Source organism: Neofelis nebulosa, chromosome 6, assembly GCF_028018385.1.
Source record: "Neofelis nebulosa isolate mNeoNeb1 chromosome 6, mNeoNeb1.pri, whole genome shotgun sequence".
In the NCBI taxonomy this organism is placed as follows: Eukaryota; Metazoa; Chordata; class Mammalia; order Carnivora; family Felidae; genus Neofelis; species Neofelis nebulosa.
In genome coordinates, this window is record NC_080787.1 from 117165330 (window position 1) to 117187315 (window position 21986).

At 37.9% G+C, this 21986-nt stretch overlaps 1 protein-coding gene across 3 annotated transcripts in view; it reads left to right on the forward strand.

The window, feature by feature from the left end:
• Positions 1-21986, forward strand: part of TRMT11 (tRNA methyltransferase 11 homolog) — a 59769-nt gene that overhangs the window by 21068 nt on the left and 16715 nt on the right. For all 3 annotated transcript variants that reach the window (XM_058735181.1, XM_058735182.1, XM_058735179.1), the window contains 4 exons: positions 1872-2036; positions 2488-2560; positions 2670-2801; positions 17779-17899. In XM_058735181.1, the coding sequence (XP_058591164.1) occupies positions 1872-2036; positions 2488-2560; positions 2670-2801; positions 17779-17899 (491 nt within the window). The remainder of the gene's footprint in view (positions 1-1871; positions 2037-2487; positions 2561-2669; positions 2802-17778; positions 17900-21986) is intronic.

The following is a 21986-nucleotide window of genomic DNA, read 5'->3' on the forward strand; positions in this document are numbered from 1 at the left end:
ACATATTGTGCTTGATGAACAGTCTTTTTTCCTAACTTGACTATAAGGAATTTAGTATATTTATCATAAGGAAAATTGGTTATATTAAGTTCACCTAAATGGGCTATCCAGAAAAAGATATTCTTGGCAATATGTTAGAGCAGACAGAGTGTTAAGAATTATTCTAGTTAGCTTTTAGTAGAAGCAGTATGTTTGCTTTAAGGGGATTGTCCTGTATAATTTAATAGAATTCTTATTTATGAAAATTATGTTTTTTTTATTTTTATTTTTTTATTAAAAAAAATTTTTTTTTTAACATTTTTATTTATTTTTGAGACAGAGACAGAGCATGAATGGGGAGGGGCAGGGAGAGAGGGAGACACAGAATCGGAAGCAGGCTCCAGGCTCTGAGCCATCAGCCCAGAGCCCGACGCGGGGCTCGAACTCACGGACCATGAGATCGTGACCTGAGCTGAAGTCGGACGCTTAACCGACTGAGCCACCCAGGCGCCCCTGAAAATTATGTTTAAAGTTATTTATAACCTTTCAGTTTACTTGTATAGAATTCTGATTGAGGTTGAATTTTTTCAGAGCTTATCCCAGATGCTGTTAAATAGGCCCTTTGTTTCTTATGCTTATAATCTCTTTCTATACTCTGAAATATTCTCAAATTTCTGCTATTTTAAAAATACAAAACCTTTTCTATTCCTGTAGGAGCCCTCTAGCTGCCACTATTTTCCTTTTCCTTTTGCCAAAGTGTATCTTGAAAGGTGGTATTTACTTGCTGTCTCTTTTTCTTCATCTCTCACTGTCTTCTGCCCAGTATTTTCTAACTTCTGTGCCTGCTGAAATCTCTTAGTAGGACCACAGATCTACATCATTTGGCAGTGTTGACCTTTGTAAACCTCCCTTGGTTTCCTAGACAGTGATCTCATCAGGTGGTACTTGCTTGACTGTTCTGTCTCTGGCTCCTTAAGGCCTTGCAGTTTTCTTTGACCTGTATTAACATGTTTTCTCCAGGCATCTCTCTTTGACCACTTCTCCTATCACAGTGCATGTTATTCAGAGTCATGTCATTCTTCTTCTTTTGATTTTTAAATTTTGTTTTTATTGTGAAGTAGATAAGATGCAGAAGAGTGTATAAAAATAGAATAACTATAGAACAAACACATAACTGCCACCTAGGTCAATAAAAATGTCATTCGTTCTTACAGGATTAACTTTAAGTGCATATATTCTGGCCTGTACCCACTAAATAGCTCCTTCTGAATGATCTATAGGTAGCTGATAAGCAAGGTTGATACATCTCAAGTAAATCTCATTTTTTCCCTTAAGCTTGTTTTCCTCTTGGTTTTTCTGATCTTAATCAACAGTGTCATCATCCACTTGTGATGCCTAAACCAGAACTTTGAACTTCTTCCTTCAATCCTCATTTTAACTTTTCTTCTGTAATGTCTCCATTTTGCTTCCTCTCTCCATGGTCCTAAAACTCCATATTTCCCAAGTTAGCTCTCTTCATTTATCATTTATCTGATTCATCACTATTTCTATATGGGGCTGTTTGCTCCTGCAGGAAAAGGACCATGTTCTTTTCAGCTCTGTATCTTACTTGTATATGCTTTGAGTTTGGTAAGTATTGAATGAGTGTTTTAAGGCAGTTTCACTTGAAAGGTGACAGAACAAGATCAGGTAGAAAGTATGTTTTACTGTTCAAAATATTTTTTGTAGTAAATGGAAATAAAAATAAGTTTATGTAAATAAAATTAATAACTTGAACAAGTTTTATTGTAAATATAGGTGTAAAGGAGTTAAAAATTACTTCTAGCTAAATGACAAGAAGTAAGAATGCTCTATTTGATTTAGTTTCTGTATTCCTTTTTCTTTCCCTTCAGGAAAGGCTAGTAGGAAAAACCAGAAATGGAGAGGACCAGATGAAAACATTAGGGCAAATCTTCGGCAGTATGGTTTAGAGAAGTATTACCTTGATGTCCTGGTTTCAGATGCATCTAAACCTTCCTGGAGGAAGGGCACATATTTTGATGCAATCATCACTGATCGTAAGTTTATTTTTATACAAAAGTAGGAGTAGAATTAGTTCCCTAAAGTCACTTACACTTAAAATACAAAACTTATCAACACACACAAGAATGTCAGCCTTGTCTTCTCCCTACCTCTACTGTCTTCATATTTCTTTATTTTTCCCTCTGGGACAATAATATCCAGTCTAGTATCAGGTATTGCATTTGGTAATCTCTTTTAGGCCTCTTTTAGTTTGTCACGTTTTCACAGCCTTTCTTTTTTATGACACTGACATTTTTGAAGAACACATTGGTTTGCTGGCCCTCCCACGGTTTTAAGTAGAATCTTCCTTGTGTTTTGTATTCTTGGCTGGAATATTTTATAGGCAGCAATGCGTTACTTGAGTGTCACTCTGGAGACCCATGATGTCCATCTGCGCCTCATTGGTGATTAGGTGACTTTTGACCACATTACTTGTTTTTTGCCTAGCCCCATATGGTATCAGAGAATCTACAAGAAGAACAGGTTCTCAGAAGGAAATACCAAAGGGGATCGAAAAATGGTAAGTGACAGTTAAATGCAATAGGTTACTGTTTTGAAAAGAGCATGTTGTTCTTTTTAATTAGCATAGTTTAAGCCTAAGATTTTGAAATTTTGTTTTCTTTTTCTAGTCCAGAAAGCCATGTTCCTGTTTCCCTGAGTTATCATCTGAGTGACATGTTTTTTGACCTGTTAAACTTTGCAGCGGAGACCCTTGTATTAGGTGGAAGACTAGTCTATTGGTTACCAGTATACACACCAGAGTATGTAATGTTAAATAATTTTATTTTTTAATTTCACTTTCGTTATGGTATTTGTATATCTAGTATATTTTCCCCCTATTTCCAGTTGTATTCAGGGTAAATATATTTGTGTTTAATGTTTATAACAGTCTTTGTTTACCTACATATGTGTATAAAACCAGCCCTTTTCTCTTATTGAATTGCTTTAACCTTTTTATTTTATATCAGAAGTTGGCAAGCTATAGCCTGTGGGCCAGATGTGGTCCTCAGCCTATTTTTGTAAGGCACTTGAGCTGTGTTCTTACATTTTTAAAGAGTTGTTAAAAAATAAAAAAAACAACAACAAAGAAAGACATGTTACAGAAACATATGTGGTCCACAAAGGCTAAAGTACTTACTGTCTGGCCTTTTAGAGGAAAGGTTTGCCAACCACTGTTTTATACGATTTTTAACTCAGTGTCTGATAAATCATAGCTCTTCAGTAACTGTTTTGCCAGGCCACAAACATAGGTAATTTTTAACAGCTTAGTGGAGTGATTCATCTACTACTAGCTAGCTTTAAATATCTATTGGCTATTATGATCACCTTAAATGCAGTAATTTTTTTTTTTTTAATTAGAACATGTGTGCATGGGAGAGAGGCAGAGAGAGAGAGAGAATCTTATATATATATATATATATATATATATATATATATTTTTTTTTTTTTTTTTTTTTTTTTTTTTTTTTGAGAGAGAGAGAGAGAGAGAAAGGCAGAGAGAGAGGGGCAGAGAGGGAAACAGGGAATCCCAATCAGGCTCCATGCTGTCAGAGCAGACCCTAATACTGGGCTCAATCCCACAAACCGTGAGATCATGACTTGAGCTGAATCATGAGTCAGATGCCTAACAGACTGAGCCACCCAAGTGCCCTGAGAGAATCTTAAGCAGGCTCCATGCTCAGTGACGAGCCCCATGCAGGGCTCAGTCCCACAACCCTGGGATCATGACCTGAGCTGAAATCAAGAGTCGGATGCTCAACCGACTGAGCTACCCAGGCTCCCTGCAATAAATCTTTTTTATTGTATTGTATTGTATTGTATTGTATTGTATTGTATTGTATTGTATTGTATTTTTTTATGCATGAGCCGGGAGGGGAAGAGTGAGAGGGGGACAGAGGATCCAAAGCAGGCTCTGTGCTGACAGCAGTGAGCCCAGTGCGGGGCTTGGACTCACAAACTGTGACATCATGACCTGAGCTGAAGTTGGATGCTCAGCTGAGTGAGCCACCCAGGCACAACATCTTTGTTAAAAGCTAATACCAAAATAAAAGTTGTGCATATATTTAAAGCCCTGATTATGTTCAATATTGTTGGTTTGGGTTTTATTACTCAGTAATTATTAATTATAAACAGCTGTATATAACAACAATGAAACACAAGATATCTTGAATAAGACAGCATCTTTAGGTTTCAAAGATAGTTTAGAATTAGGTTCAAAATTTGGCTGTTTCTTCAATCTGCCATAGAAATATTTTTAAAAAATTTTGTAGTTCCTGTATCTGCTATACATAATTATATAGAAAGCATTTTAGAACAGTGTTAACTTTCTGTCTTTTCAAAATGGCGGATGGTCCTTCAGCTGTTGGAAGCCGTGCTGGTTTTTGTTTTATAAATGTGTTGGAAGTTACCATGGCTTAACTTAAGTCATGCATTTGTTTATCAGCTGATAAGACTGTATACATTCCTGCCCAGACTTCTTAACACTGACCTGTGATAATCTCATTTAATCTTTTCATTTTAGAAATAAGGAAAATTACTTCCAAGGAATGAAGTGACTTGTCTAAAGTTAATAGCTAGCTAGCTAGCTAATTAGTTTCCTTATTCTCAGGGCTGTGTTCACTTAATTTAACAGTTTACCAGATCTCAGGTACCAGATCTTTATTAATATTTTCAGAGAAGAACACATTTCTTTCTTTCTATACAAAAGTGGTTCCTGCCTTAGATAAGCTGAATTCCAGCAGTAAATTTTTAGAAAACTTATTTTGAGATAGTTTCAGACTTACATAGAAGTTTCAAATGTAGCACAAAAAATTCCCCTCATCCAGAGTTTCCAACCATTAATGTCATCTACTGTATCCTCCTTTCTCATTCATTGCATAATCACATACCCATTGTCATTCATCCTTTTTGAAACTAAGAAGTTGCAGATAGTAATGCCCCATCACTTGTACTTCTCAGAAACCAGAACATTCTTGTCAAACCACAGTCAACCCTCCAAGTTTGGAAATCACTGCTGTTCAGTACATGGACCTTATTCACATTTCATCAGTTGCAGTCCATCTGAGAAAATGTGCTCTATTAACCCATCTTGTCATTCTCCTCCAGTCTGGAATATGTCCCCATTCTTTTCTTTTGTGTCTTTGATAGTTTTGTAGAGTATACAGTGTATATTCTAAAGGTTGACCCTCCCAGGGTCCATCTGATGTTTCTTTTTTATTTATTTATTTTTAATATGAAATTTATTGTCAAATTGGTTTCCATACAACACCCAGTGCTCATCCTAACAGGTGTCCTTAGTGCCCATCACCCACTTTCCCCTCCCTCCCACCCCCTGTCAACCCTCAGTTTATTCTCAGTATTTTAAGAGTCTCTTATGTTTTGGCTCCCTCCGTCTCTAACCCTTTTTTTTTTTTCCTTCCCCTCCCCCATGGTCTTCTGGTAAATTTCTCAGGATCCACATAAGAGTGAAAACGTATAGTATCTGACTTTCTCTGTATGACTTATTTCACTTAGCATCACACTCTCCAGTTCCATCCACATTGCTACAAAAGGCCAGATTTCATTCTTTCTCATTGCCACATAGTATTCCATTGTGTATATAAACCACAATTTCTTTATCCGTTCATCAGTTGATGGACATTTAGGCTCTTTCCATAATTTGGGTGTTGTTGAAAGCGCTGCTATAAACATTGGGGTACAAGTGCCCCTATGCATCAGCACTCCTGTATCCCTTGGGTAAATTCCTAGCAGTGCTATTGCTGGGTCATAGGGTAGATATATTTTTAATTTTTTGAGGAACGTCCACACTGTTTTCCAGAGTGGCTGCACCAGTTTGCATTCCCACCAACAGTGCAAGAGGGTTCCCGTTTCTCCACATCCTCTCCAGCATCTGTAGTCTTCTGATTTGTTCATTTTAGCCACTCTGACTGGCATGAGGTGGTATCTGAGTGTGGTTTCGATTTGTATTTCCCTGATGAGGAGCGACGTTGAGCATCTTTTCATGTGCCTGTTGGCCATCTGGATGTCTTTAGAGAAGTGTCTTCTTTAGAGAAGTGTTCTGCCCATTTCTTCACTGGATTATTTGTTTTTTGGGCGTGGAGTTTGGTGAGTTCTTTATAGATTTTGGATACTAGCTCTTTGTCTGATGTGTCATTTGCAAATATCTTTTCCCATTCTGTCGGTTGCCTTTTAGTTTTGTCGATTGTTTCCTTTGCAGTGCAGAAGGTTTTATCTTGATGAGGTCCCAATAGGTCATTTTTGCTTTTGATTCCCTTGCCTTTGGAGATGTGTCAAGTAAGAAATTGCTGCCGCTGAGGTCAGAGAGGTTTTTTCTGCTTTCTCCTCTAGGGTTTTGATGGTTTCCTGTCTCACATTCAGGTCCTTTATCCATTTTGAGTTTATTTTTGTGAGTGGTATAAGAAAGTGGTCTAGTTTCATTCTTCTGCATGTTGCTGTCCAGTTCTCCCAGCACCATTTGTTAAAGAGACTTTTTTCCCATTGGAAATTCTTTCCTGCCTTGTCAAAGATTAGTTGGCCATACTTTTGTGGGTCCAATTCTGGAGTCTCTATTCTATTCCATTGGTCTGTGTGTCTGTTTTTGTGCCAATACCATGCTGTCTTGATGGTTACAGCTTTGTAGTAGAGGCTAAAGTCTGGGATTGTGATGCATCCCGCTTTGGTCGTCTTCTTCAATATTACTTTGGCTATTCGGGGTCTTTTGTGGTTCCATACAAATTTTAGGGTTGCTTGTTCTAGCGTCGAGAAGAATGCTGGTGCAATTTTGATTGGGATTGCATTGAATGCATAGATTGCTTTGGATAGTATTGACATTTTAACAATATTCTTCTACTATGAGCATGGAATGTTTTTCCATTTCTTCGTATCTTATTCAATTTCCTTCATAAGCTTTCTATAGTTTTCAGCATGGTTAGGTTTATTCCTAGGTATTTTATGATTCTTGGTGCAATTGTGAATGGGATCAGTTTCTTTGTCTTTCTGTTGCTTCATTATTAGTGTATAAGAATGCAACTGATTTTTGTACATTAATTTTGTATCCTGTGACTTTGCTGAATTCATGTATCCTTTCTAGCAGACTTATGGTGGAGTCTATTGGGTTTTCCATGTATAATATCATGTCATCTGCAAAAAGTGAAAGCTTGACTTCATTCAATTTCTTGAATTGACTTTATTCAATTTCTTTGCTGGTTATGGGTCTGTTCAAGTTTTCTATTTCTTCCTGTTTGAGTTTTGGAAGTGTGTGGATGCTTAGGAATTTGTCCATTTCTTCCAGGTTGTCCAGTTTGTTGGCATATAATTTTTCATAGTATTCCCTGATAATTGCTTGTATTTCTGAGGGATTGGTTGTAGTAATTCCATTTTCATTCATGATTTTATCTATTTGGGTCATCTCCCTTTTCTTTTTGAGAAGCCTGGCTAGAGGTTTATCAATTTTGTTTATTTTTTCAAAAAACCAACTCTTGGTTTCATTGATCTGCTCTACAGATTTTTTAGATTCTGTATTGTGTATTATTTCTCTTCTTCTGTTGGGTTTGGGGTGTCTTTGCTGTTCTGCTTCTATTTCCTTTAGGTGTGCTGTTCAATTTTGTATTGGGGATTTTTCTTGTTTCTTGAGATAGGCCTGGATTGCAATGTATTTTCCTCTCAGGATTGCCTTTCCTGCATCCCAAAGCGTTTGGATTGTTGTATTTTCATTTTCATTTGTTTCCTTATATTTTTAATTTCTTCCCTAATAGCCTGGTTGACCTATTCATTCTTTAGTAGGGTGTTCTTTAACCTCCATGCTCTTGGAGGTTTTCCAGACTTTTTCCTGTGGTTGATTTCAAGTTTCATAGCATTGCGGTCTCAAAGTGTGCATGGTATGATCTCAATTCTTTTATACTTATGAAGGGCTGTTTTGTGACCCAGTATGTGACCTATCTTGGAGAATGTTCCATGTGCACTTGAGAAGAAAGTATATTCTGTTGCTTTGGGATGCAGAGTTCTAACTGTATCTGTCAAGTCCATCTGATCCAATGTATCATTCAGGGCCCTTGTTTCTTTATTGATCCTGTGTCTACATGATCTATCCATTGTTGTAAGTGGGGTATTAAAGTCCCTTGCAATGACCAATTTCTTATCAATAAGGTTGCTTATGTTTGTGATTGTTTTATATATTTGGGGGCTCCCATATTCGGCGCATAGACATTTATAATTGTTAGCTCTTCCTGATGGATAGACCCTGTAATTATTATATAATGCCCTTTTCATTTCTTGTTACAGCCTTTAATTTAAAGTCTAGTTTGTCTAAGTATGGCTATTCCAGCTTTCTTTTGACTTGCAGTAGCATGATAGATAGTTCTCCATCCCCTCACTTTCAATCTGAAGGTGTCCTCAGGTTTAAAATGAGTCTCTTGTAGACAGCAAATAGATGGGTCTTGTTTTTTTATCCATTCTGATACCCTATGTCTTTTGGTTGGCGCATTTAGTCCATTTACATTCAGTGTTATTATTGAAAGATAGGGGTTTAGAGTCATTGTGATGTCTGTAGCTTTCATGCTTGTACTGATGTCTCTGGTACTTTGTGGTCCTTGCAACATTTCACTCACAGAATCCCTCTTAGGATCTCTTGTAGGGCTGGTTTAGTGGTGATGAATTCCTTCAGTTTTTGTTTGTTTGGGAAAATCTTTATCTCTCCTTCTATTCTGAATGACAGACTTGCTGGAAAAAGGATTCTTGTCTGCATATTTTTTTCTGTTCATCACATTGAAGATTTCCTGCCATTCCTTTCTGGCCTGCCAAGTTTCAGTAGATAGGTCTGCTACTGCCCTTTATGTGTCTACCTTTGTAAGTTAGGGCCTGTTTATCCCTACCTGCTTTCAGAATTCTCTCCTTATCCTTGTATTTTGCCAGTTCCGCTATAATATGTCCTGCAGAAGATCGATTCAAATTACGTCTGAAGGGAGTTCTCTGTGCCTCTTGGATTTCAATGCCTGTTTCCTTCCCCAGATCAGGGAAGTTCTCAGCTATGATTTGTTGAAGTACACCTTCAGCCCCTTTCTCTCTTCTTCTTCTGGAATTCCTATGATACGGACATTGTTCCATTTGATTGCATCACTTAGTTCTCAAATTCTCCCCTCATACTCCTGGATTTTTTTATCTCTCATTTTTTTCAGCTTCCTCTTTTCCCATAATTTTATCTTCTTTTTTTAAAATTTTAAAAAATGTTTTTATTTATTTTTGAGACAGAGACAGCATGAGCAAGGGAGGGGCAGAGAGAGAGGGAGACACAGAATCTGAAGCAGGCTCAAGCTCTGAGCTGTCAGCACAGAGCCCAACACGGGGCTTGAACTCACGGACTGTGAGATCATGACCTGAGCTGTAGTCGGACACTTAACTGACTGAGCCACCCAGGAGCCCCACATAATTTCATCTTCTAATTCACCTATTCTTTCCTCTGCCTCTTCAGTCTGTGCTATGGCTGCCTCCATTTTATTTTGTACCTCATTTATAGCATTTTTTAGTTACCCATGACTAAGTTTTAGTCTCTTTATCTCTATAGCAATAGATTCTCTGCTGTCCTCTATGCTTTTTTCAAGCCCAGCGATTAATTTTATGACTGTTATTCTAAATTCTTGTTCCATTATGTTGCTTAAATCGTTTTTGATCAATTCGTTAGCTGTCGCCACTTCCTGGAGTTTATTTTGAGGAGAATTCTTACATTTCATCATTTTTGGTAGTTCCTGCGGTAGCTCCAAACTGCAGGGCACTTCCCCTGTGCTGTCCAGAGAAACTTGTGTTGGTGGGCGGGCCACAGTCAGACCCGATGTCTGCCCCCAGCCCACCGTTGGGGCCACAGTCAGACTGGTGTGTGCTTTATCTTCCCCTCTCCCAGGGTCAGGACTCACTGTGAAGTGGTGTGGCCTCTGTCTGGGCTACTTGCAGACTGCCAGGCTTGTGGCGCTGCTTCGATGGGATCTGGCATATTAGCTGGGGTGGATCCGCAAGGTGCGCAGGGGCGGGAGGGGCAGGTTTAGCTAGCTTTGCTGATGGTGGTCCCCTGCACCACCAGGAGGGAGGCAGGCCCATCAGAGGGATGGATCCACAGAAGCACAGCGTTGGGCATTTGCACAATGCAAGCCAGTTTGGTGACAGGAACTGGTTCCTTTTGGAATTTCAGCTGGAGGATGGGAGAGGGAAATGGCGCTTGCCAGCGCCTTTGTTCCCCTGCTAAGCTCAGCTCTGTCTCCCGGGGCTCGACAACTCTCCCTCCCGGTGTCCTCTAGCCCTCCTGCTCTCTGAGCAGAGCTGTTGACTTTTAACATTCCAGATGTTAAGTCCCGCTAGCTGTCAGAACTCACGGACTCTGGCCCCTCTGCTTTTTCAAGGGGCTCTGCCTTGCCTGGAGGGCTGCCCCTCCTCTGCCCTGGCTCCTTCCCATCAGTCTGTGTAGCGTGCACCACCTCTCCGGCCTTCCTACCCTCTTCCGTGGGCCTCTTGTCTACGCTTGGCTCTGGAGAGTCCGTTCTGCTAGTCTTCCGGCGGTTTTCTGGGTTATTTAGGCAGATGTGGGTGGAATCTATAGATCAGCAGGATGAGGTGAGCCCAGTGTCCTCCTATGCCGCCATCTTCCTGTTGATGTCTCCCTCCATCTGATGTTTCTTTTAGGACCAGATTCAGGTAATGATCTTGGTAGGAATACTACAAAAATTATACTGTGTTTTTTATGCACCGCATTGTGGGGCACACAGAGTTAACTGCTACTAGAGATCTTAAATTTGATCATCTAGTCCTGTTGTTCTCTGTCAGGTTTCTCCACTGTGAGCCATCATTTTCTTCTTTGATTAGTATTTCATCAGGGGAGATATCCCAGTATTATTACATCACTATCTTGTTCATCCAGTCACTATTCACATTGTCAATTCCATTGTTTACAACCACCATAATGATGACTTTTCTGTTCCATCACTCCTTCTACATTTCTAAGTTGGCATTCTACAGTAAGGAAGAGTTTTCCCTTCTTCCCCTATTTGTTTACTAATTTATTAATTTATATTTTTATGGAGTGCTTAATTTATACTTTTATGGATGCTTGTATTATTCACTGGGCTATAATTTATTATTGTCACTATTTTGTTGCTCAAATTGTCTCAGATTTGATCAGTGGGAGTTACTTTGAGGTGGTTCCTCTGTCCTTTTGAAATATTCCCATTAGTTTTTGTGTACTTATTATTTTTTGGCATTTCTGACTGCCCACTATTTTGTTGTTTTGTATTTAATTATAATTCAAGTTGAATGTGCTTAAGAATATCTTTTGTAGTTCTTTTATTTATTCCTTTCTCTTTATACAAAATTAAATTGGAGGTACTTTTAAGTATTTTTAATATTTCTAAAGACCTTACAAATGGACATTGGATATTTTTTTCAGTGACTTCTCAATTTTAATAATTTTCAACAATGAGAAATTTCCAAATGCATATAACCAAAGGGATATTTTAGAAGTAGAAAAGGGATACATGCTTTTATCACATTTTTTTTTTTTTTTACCCTAGATGTTTATCAAGGGAAAGCTCTCATCTAGGTATGTGTCTGATGCACACATGGGAAGACTACTATGGTATTTACTTCCCTGACTTTATCTCTCAAGAAATTTATGTCCATGTTCTCTAATGTTCATAATTAGGCTTCTGTTGTTTTACCCTCCCTGTACTTTTTTTTCTTTCTATTTTTACTTTTATTTGCATTTATTTTATGCAGAATTTACTCCTGGGACATAATTTTTTGTTTCTTCTTAAAAAAAATTTTTTTTAAATGTTTATTCATTTTTGAGAGACATAGAATGCAAGTGGGGATGGGGCATAGAGAGAGAGGGAGACACAGAATCTGAAGCAGGCTCCAGGCTCTGAGCTGTCTGCACAGAGCCCGATGCAGGGCTTAAACTCATGAACCATGAGATCATGGCCTGAGCCGAAGTTGGTTGCCTAACTGACTGAACCACCCAGGTGCCCCTTCTTCAGTTTCTTCTGGGGTATATTTTTGTTCTGTGCAACCTCCTCTTCTGGTTTGGGAACAGTCTGCTCTTTTTCAGTAAGGATTATCTCACTGAAAAGAGATCATCTCACTGAAAGTGTGGCAGGGAGAGCTCACGTATGGGTTAATCTGACTGTGAGCCCTGTAAGTTCCATGCCACATCTTGGGGGCTTTGTTCAGCTAGATGTGCTCAATGACCAGAAAATCTGCATCTAAACCCTTAAACTCAGCATTACTCTCTGCATTTTTAAGCATGTGCAATAAAAATTCGGCTCTCTTTTTAGGCCACTGACCCTGTGTGCAGCCCCACTTTCTGGCCTGGGCACACCTACCACTCTGCCATTGTAGCAATGGAATGGCACACATTGCTTCTGCAAAGTGACATCCTTCAAATACTCGGTGGCTTTTCAGATATGCAAACCCTTGATGGCCTGGGAAGTTTCACATGTGTTCTTAAAGTGAACATGATGATTTGAACCTCTTGATTTGCATGATTTTGTAGGGGTTTCTATTCAAGTGAATAGAAAACCATTCTCAGAGGTCACCTCAGGCTGCATCTGGAAAGAGGAAGATCTCCTTCTCTTTAGCCTAAAGTGACCTTACTAATGAAATATTAATTATTATTACTGTTAACTTATTAATGAACTTAGTTTGTCTTGTGTTAGGAAATAAATTATTTTTACTTCTGTACTATATGTCATCCAAAATCTTTGTTCTTTTTAAAATTGCACAATATTATGGTGAATTTAAGACTAAAATCATCTAGAAATGTTTGAAATAATGTTCTTGGTTCCAAATTAAACAATTTAGAATTTGTTTGGTTATATTGTATTGACAATATAGCTTTTTAAGAATAAAGATTTCATTTTAAAAAGTCAGTTTTTTTTTAATTTATTTTTTTTAACGTTTTATTCATTTTTGAAACAGGGAGAGACAGAACATGAACAGGGGAGGGTCAGAGAGAGAGGGAGGCACAGAATCTGAAACAGGCTCCAGGCTCTGAGCTGTCAGCACAGAGCCCGACGCAGGGCTCGAACTCACGGACCGTGAGATTATGACCTGAGCCGAAGTCGGCCGCTTAACCGACTGAGCCACCCAGGTGCCCCAAAGATTTCATTTTAAAATACATTAGCACAGATTAATTTTATTTTTTTAATTTTTATTAAAAAAATTTTTTTTAAATGTTTTTATTTATTTTTGAAAGAGAGAGACAGAGCATGAGTCGGGGAGGAGCAGAGAGAGAGGGAGACACAGAATTCGAAGCAGGCTCCAGGCTCTGAGCTGTCAGCATAGAGCCCGATGCAGGGCTCGAACTCACTGTGAGATCATGACCTGAGCTGAAGCCGGACACTCAACCGAATGAGCCACCCAGGTGCCCCGAGCACAGCTTAATTTTAAAATGTTTGTATTTTTGGTCTATTGAATATAGGCCTTTAGTTCTACTACTGAATTCATTTACTCAATCAAATTCTGTTACACAATTCAAGTTTAAAAATAAGAATTACATATTATAATCAAGTTCAGGCATTACTCTTTAAATCCAGGGCATTTTATTATTTTTATTTTGTTTTATTTTATTTAAAAAAAAATTTTTTTTTTAACGTTTATTTATTTTTGAGACAGAGAGAGACACAGCATGAACGGGGGAGGGGCAGAGAGAGAGGGAGACACAGAATCCGAAGCAGGCTCCAGGCTCTGAGCCATCAGCCCAGAGCCCGACGTGGGGCTCGAACTCACGGACCGCGAGATCGTGACCTGAGCTGAAGTTGGACGCTTTAACCGACTGAGCCACCCAGGCGCCCCAAAATCCAGGGCATTTTAAAAGTATAAGACATGATAAAAATAAAGTACTACCTTCAAAAGTTTAATTATTTGCAAGGAATTGTCAGAGCTGATGATTGAAAAAGGATTTTCCATTTGCAGTGAAGAAATTGCTACTCAACAGACTGGCTGTATTTCCTTGGGTATAGTTTTTCCCCCACTCTAGCATGTCGGATTTTTTGCCAGCATCAAGATGCTCTGTACACTTCGTATCTTTTCACCTTTGTTTATTCTGTGCCCATTGCTTGATAAACCATTTCTTCTTTCCTCTGCTGATAAAATTCTAGTAATCTTTCAAGGTCTGACTTAACTGTCACCATCTCTGAGATACTTTTCCAACCCTTCTTAGTAGAATTAATCTTTGATCTGTGCTCTTGGTAGTTTATTCTTATCACTCTTAGAGACTGACCACATAAAATTACTGTAAACTGTTGGTATTTATGGGTTTATTATTCAGAGTTGCAGCTACTTGCAAGTGACCCCGAAGATCTATGTCATTAATATCGTTTGGATGACATAATGTCAACTCATGTGTGTTTGATATTCTAGGAATTGCTAAGCTACAGAGTTCAGCTGTTTGCTCAGACTTTATGTCTCCATATTGTGTTGTTTTCTTACTGGCATTACACACAGATAACTTTCTTGAGGTGATCACAAACTGCATTTCTTTGTAAAAGATGCCCTTTAATAGAAATCCCGCTGCTAATGCTTGTGATAAAAATGTTGATAAAGTAAAGAAGCTTTATAAAGTATGCCCCAATGTAGGATTTGGGGATACATTTTTCTTCCCCGTTTCACTGAAGAAATAATTGATACATGTCACTGTATAAGTTTAAGGCATATAGCATGATGGCTTGCTTTATATTGGGAATAAACAGTAACTCTAGTAAAATGAGTTTTGGAGTGGCTCAGAGCAGCAAAGAAAACATGTTTTTCATCTCTTAACTAGGAAACAAGAAAACGTGATACCTTGAGCTATTTTCAGTGAGTGCTCTAATCAGTGCAAAATCTGTTTCTCAAATGGGAGGTGAAATTGTAGTGACATTTGGAAATAGCTTAAGGCATGAAGATTCATAGGAAAATGAGTGTCATGATTTATGGAAAAGCTAGGGGCCTATGCACAGTTGGTTTTGCTTTAAAAAAAATAATGTGTTATAATTTGTATATCATGAAAGTCACCTCTTTGCAGTTTACAACTCCATGGTTTTTAGTACATCCACAAAGTTGTGCAACCATCACCACTTTCTAATCCCAGAACATTTGTATCACCCCTAAAGAAACCCCATATACATAAGCAGTCACCACTATTTCTGCCCCTGGCAACCACTTATCTACCTCTGTGGACTTGTCTATTGTGGCTGATTTAGGTTTTAAATAGATGTTTGGATTGTAGGGGTATAGTAATAGAAATGAAACGAAGATAGCATACCATATTATCATAATAACCCAGGCATAGTACAGATTTATGGCTCCTATTTAACACTTTGCAAACAGTTCATTGAAGTATGTTGGTATAAAATATATTAGTAAATCTATAGTAAAGAATTTTAGGGGGTACCTGTGTGGCTCAGTCAGTTTAAGTGTCTCTTGATTTTGTCTCAGGTTGTAATTTCATGGTTCATAAGATGGAGCCCTGTGTCAGTCTCTGTGCTGACAGCACGGAGCCTGTTTGGGGTTCTCTCTGTCCCTCTTTGCCCCTCCCCTGCTCACATGCACTCTTTCAAAATAAGTAAATAAACATTAAAAAAAAAAGAATTTTTTGTTGATATTTTAAAATTCTTAGCATGGTATTTTGGGAGTATACAGCTAAATTGGTCCTAGTATAGTAGGGTAGTGATTCAAGGCGAGCTTGTTAATGGGGCGGGGAGCCTGAGTGGCTCAGTCGGTTAAGAGTCCGACTTCAGCTCAGATCATGATCTCACGGTTTGTGGGTTCAAGCCCTGCGTTGGGCTCTGGGCTGACAACTCAGAGCTTGGAGCCCACTTCGGATTCTGTGTCTCTCTCTGTCTGCCCCTCTGCTGATTGTACTCTGTCTCTCACAAATTGTCTCAAAAATAAATAAACATTAAAAAAAAATTTAAAAAAAAAACAAGCTTTTTCATGATAATGATAACCCAAATGATGTTCTTTCATGCTTAAACTTAAAGATCAAGTCAAAAAGGGTAATATAAAACACATAACTATGTTTTTCTGCTCTTAAGCCAAAGGCCTGGTGACTTAGTTTCACAAGCTTAGCATCATTCCTGTCATCAGTATTAGTTAAAATTGTATTGGTTTTGTACTTTTGATTTGTAAATTTGTTTTGGTTTTATAGGTGTTTAAAGAATGTAAGCATATGGACTTTATATCTAACTTATGCTTATATATCTTTAAGTTACATTTTAATAAGAATACTTTAAGTTAACTCTGCCAGGAAATAAGATTTTTTTCCTTTAAAAAAAGGTACATAACTAAGTTTGACATACTATTTTAGACATCTACAAACTCTGCTTTTTCAAGCTTAAGGTCAAGGCTATATATTTTTTTTTTTTCTGTTAACCATGGTGTAGAATGTATGTCTCCATATCATAAATGCTTTGTATGAAGACTCCCAAACTTGATATTAACTAATCTTAGGAGAAAGACAACATTTCTGACTAGATAGTGAACTTTAGAGAATTGTTAGATAAGGCAAAATGTGAAATGGTCATTACCTACTGGAGAGCTTTAAGGAAGGATGCAGAGAATGACTTCAAGGGAATTCCTTCCACTGATAATACAGTGAAGTGCATTATGAATGTTGCTTTGTAAGTGGGTGATGAAGGTTTTGAGCATGTGGTTGAGGTAATGAGGGAGAGCTCATTGAAGGTCAGAGGGCCTAGAGAAGTCAGTAAAAGAGTGGTAGTGAAGACCATGTTGATGCATTGGAATGGGCTAGCTGAGATGGTGTCCTTTATGGGAAGTGCTAATTGGCACCTTTCCCACTTTGGACCAGAACTTGAAAATTTCCCATATAATAAATGTTTGCAGAGGTTATCTAGAAAGGCAAAAGATTTGCAAAGGAAAAATAAAAACTAGGCATCATAGTGTTCTTAATGGTACCCATACCTAATGAGTGCCTCCCCTGCTGTTCTTCAGCATTCTTCCATAGCTGTTTCCCCCTCATCTGTCACCTGTTTCTTCTGCCAAGAGTGATGCCAACAACCTGTCAGATGGTTCAGAACTACTGCTGCCTGACTATCCTGCTTTCTAGGTGTCATCACCTCCATACACGTGGTACCTGGGCTGCATAGCAGCAATCACCACTGCTCATTATTGTGGCTTTGATTTCTTCCATGGTTAAGGTGACCATGTGGTACTTATTTTATTGCTAGTTTATTTGAATAATCTTACAAATAACTTTTCCTGTATTTACAAAGGTAATAGAGATCTCAAGATGCCATTAAAATTTTGCAGGAGCACTTCATTTTATAGGGAAAATATATGCCGAGTAGACTTTATTCTTTGGGAATTCGTAAAAATCTCCAGATGAGTCAGTCCCTCATGCATATCAAGGGATTGTTTGTTACAGAATATATTTCTGTCTTATGTGCTCTTGTGGGACCCTTTAGGGTGGAATCCTTGTCTCGTTAACGTCAAATCGTTAAATGCTTTGTGTTCTTCTGTAAAACATTCTTTCACTGTCTCTTAGTCTCAGGCCACAGGTAAAAAAAAATTAAACTGCTTTTTTCAGATGTAATATTAAAGTACTTTGTAAAATGTTTGTTTATGGATTATATAGTCAGTATATGTAAAATAAAATATGTAGAGCGTGGAGTGGGAGGACATCCATACCACAGTGGATAACCCCGTGACGATCCTGTGTGGGGTGCACATATGAGTGTTCCTAAAAGTCAGCTGTGCTTTCTTCAGATACACTGAGGAGATGGTACCCTGGCACCCTTGCCTGCAACTCATTAGCAACTGTGAGCAGAAGCTTTCCAGTCACACAGCAAGGCGCTTGATAACCATGGAAAAGGTGAAGACATTTGAGGTAAATTATCCTAGTATTTTTTGGATAAATTCTGGAAGAATCCAAAAGAGAATTTTCTAGTTTTCCTGTAATTGAGTTTGAAGTTCAAGAGTTTTGTGACATTTGGTGAGATTTAGAGGGTAGGAATTGGATATAGAAGTTAAATAGCAGAGTAGAAATAGAAGTTGACTTTAACTTCTCATCTTTGTCACGAATGCAGTTAAACAAAGAAAAACAGCACACTTAATTAAACAACTATTGTCTAACTAGCAATCTACTAGTTACCGTTTTTCCTCCAAAGCAGAACCTACTTGATTGAAGACTATTCTGCAAAAAAAAAGTCACTTTATATAGTGGACAAAGTCATTTTCTCTCATCTGTTAGGACTCAATGCATGTGCTCTTTCTGACACACACACACACACACACACACACACACACACACACAATTCTTGAGAAGAACAAAACATCTGTTATTTCATATCCAGATCAGAATTGATATGAATAATGCCTCATAATGAAGCTTAATTAAATCTACAACATGCTCCTTCAGCTATACTTATCTGGATTGACAACCACAGCTTTCCCAAATTCACTAACCTTGAGTGTGTCCCATCTTTGTTTTTGATCTGTACAATAAGCAGGAAAGAACAGTGTTACTGCCCGAAGATTTTGTCATACTCACCTCTACTCTGCATTTGATTTTTTTCATCTGATTTACAGCTTATGGATTCTTTCACAGTAATGAAAACTAATATTTGTAAAGTGCTTTTTGAATATATTATTATAGACTTCTTGTTTTTGTCCTTTGTCCTTTTAATTTCCATTTGCTATCTGTCTCTAATTTAGACTCTTACTATCATATACCTCGTTTGTTCTGGTTGTTTCCTAAATTATCTTTTCCAATTTTCACACCTCTAGTTCTTAACTGTTAAATGACTTTCTAAAACACTGCATCCATTATGTTACTTCTTTATGCACAAACTTTAGTGATTTATTTTAATTACTAAAAAAGATTCAGTGTGACATAAAGTTTCTTCATTAATCAGGCTTCAGTATCGGGGCATTTCAGAAAGTGAAGTTACTTATGTATATAAATAGTTGATTTGTGTTCACTCAGGAACGGGGTTGTATGTGTGTGTTTACATACATATATATGTATAGGTAAATGCGATATAATTAATATAAGTGGTTGTCTTTTTTTTTTTTTAATGTTTGTTTATTTTTGAGACAGAGAAAGAGCATGAATGGGGGAGGGTCAGAGAGAGAGACACAGAATCTGAAACAGGCTCCAGGCTCCGAGCTATCAGCACAGAGCCCGACGCAGGGCTCGAACTCACAGACCGTGAGATCATGACCTGAGCCGAAGTCGGCCGCTTAACCGACTGAGCCACCCAGGCGCCCCTAAGTGGTTGTCATTTTTAAAACAACAGAATTTTATATTGAAATGATAGATATTCTTGGGGTGGCATCTTGTACTTGTTATATTTATGTTGTACTTATTCAGCATATTCTTGAAATTTTTAGATTTACGTTTAAAGAAATAATATTAAACAGTTATTTTGCTATATAGTGACACTTTGCTTTTCTTTGAATTTTATTACTGGACTTTGGTGCTCGCATTTTATAGCAGACCCATCACCTAATTGTTGTTTTTTGGAAATCAAATCCTGTTCCAAGATTGATGATCTACCCTTGAACATTTAAAACATTAGGCAGATTCAGAAATTCTAAAAGAGGGGTTTCCATATTGTTTGGCACAATGACAACATTCCTAAGTGACAGTTTTTGATGGGTAAAATGTATTTGGATATACAATAGAAATCCTCTTAACCAACCTCCATCGCAAACTCCGTTGATTGTCTAATACTGGCCATTTTTGTCCTAAAACACTAGCACCTATGCCTGTAACATGTTGCATACTTCCAGCTGGTGAGTTGCTTGATCTCTACTATATCTCTGTGCTTCTGTACCTACCAGCTGAGTTGTCTGTATTCCATGAGCCAGTTGTGTTTGTTTTGTGAGTTGTTTATGCTGGTTATATTTGTTATGGTAATTATGTGATGTAATTAAATGCTAGTTATTCCAGTGAAGTGTGAGTGTGAGAATAAAGTTGTCATTTCTATAAAAGCTAAGTGGAATACTTTAGAAAGATGGGATAAAGTGAGTTGCTAAATAAAACTCTTGGACTGGGAATGGGTGAGATGAGTATAAAAGGTTAGAAAAAAGCTATCCGAATCTAGGTTTCTGTACCCAGATTGCTTTGTAAGAGTCTTTAAGTTCTTGCATCATTTTACAGAAGCCAAAACTGGAAATCTTTGTAGGAAATCTTTGATTCTATATCAAAAGATTGATAAATGAATATACAGTTTTTCAAGTTAAGATATTCAGTATATTTACAGAACATTTTTATTTTTTTCCTGCTTTTACCAACTTTTTCAGTGAACTATGTGTTAGTCTGCTTGGGCTGATATAGCAGAATACCACAGACTGAGGGGCTTAAATAACTGAAGTTTATTTTCTCGGTTCTGGAGGCTGGAAGTCTGAGGTCAAGGTGCCAGCGGGTTTGGTTTCTGATGATGCCTGTCTTGCTGGGCTGCAGACAGCCTCCTTCTTGCTGTATCCACTGTGTGTGTATATTCTTGGTGTCTGTCTCTACTTACAGGGACATCGGCCCTGTTGGGTTAGGACCCTACCCTTCCCATGTCCTTTAACTTTAATCATCTCCTTTAAGGCCCAGTCTCCAACTACAGTTATTCTGGGAGTAAGGGCTTTAGTATATGAGCCCTTATGAGTTTGGGGGGGCACAATTCTGTCCATAACTAACAGTTACTAGTATCTATCACAGTGAATAAAATGTCTGTTGCATGTTAGAGTCTGCTTTTTTCACGCTGTCTCAGTCAGTTCTCATGTATACGTTCGTCTTTTAGTATTTTGAGGGAAGTAAGGCGTTTGATAAATTAGTAACACTGCAGCTCTTAGAAATTACAGCACTTAATGCAATTATTTGAGTTACTAATTATAGTAACAGTAACTAACATTTATGTGCCAGGCACATGAGTAATACATGTAAAAAATAGAAATATTATCTGTGGATTTTATAGTTGTAAGTCTTGATGTTAGGAAGTAAAATGAATGACATCAGCATTCTTTTTGGCCTCCATAAATAGTACTTGGACCATATAATGGTTATGATGGCCTGAAACATTGTCAGAGGAAAATATAGAGAAAGGATTCTTTCATCATTAATGGGGTCACATAATAAACCAGTCATTTCTGTCTTTTTTTTTCTTTTTCTTTTGACTTGTTTTGTTTTTTTAAATTTACATTCGAATTAGTTAGCAATGCAAATTAGTGCAACAATGATTTCAGGGGTAGATTCCTTAGTGCCCCCTACTCATTTAGCCCATCCCCTCTTCCACAATCCCTCCCGTAACCCTCAGTTTGTTCTCCATATTTATGAGTCTCTTCTGTTTTGTCCCCCTCCCTGTTTTTATATTATTTTGTTTCCCTTCCCTTATGTTCATCTGTTTTGTCTCTTAAAGCCCTCATATGAGTGAAGTCATGTGACTTTTGTCTTTCTCTGACTGACTAATTTCACTTAGCATAATACCCTCCAGTTCCATCCACGTAGTTGCAAATGGCAAGATTTCATTCTTTGTGATTGCCGAGTAATACTCCATTGTATATATATACCACACCTTCTTTATCCATTCATCCATCGATGGACATGTGGGCTCTTTCCATACTTTGGCTATTGTCGATAGTGCTGCTATAAACATGGGGTTGCATGTGTCCCTTTGAAACAGCACACCTGTATCCTGTGGATAAATGCCTAGTAGTGCAATTGCTGGGTCGTAGGGTAGTTCTATTTTTAGTTTTTTGAGGAACCTCCATACTGTTTTCCAGAGTGGCTGCACCAGCTTGCATTCCTATCTTTTTTTTAAATGTTCTTTTCTTTTTTTTCTTTTATTTAAATTTATTTACTTATTTTTGAGACAGAAAGAAAGAGAGAGCAAGCAGAGGAGGGGCAGAGAGAGAGAATCCTAAGGTGATAGTGCAGAGCCCGATGCAGGGCTTGAACCCACAAACTGTGAGATCATGACCTG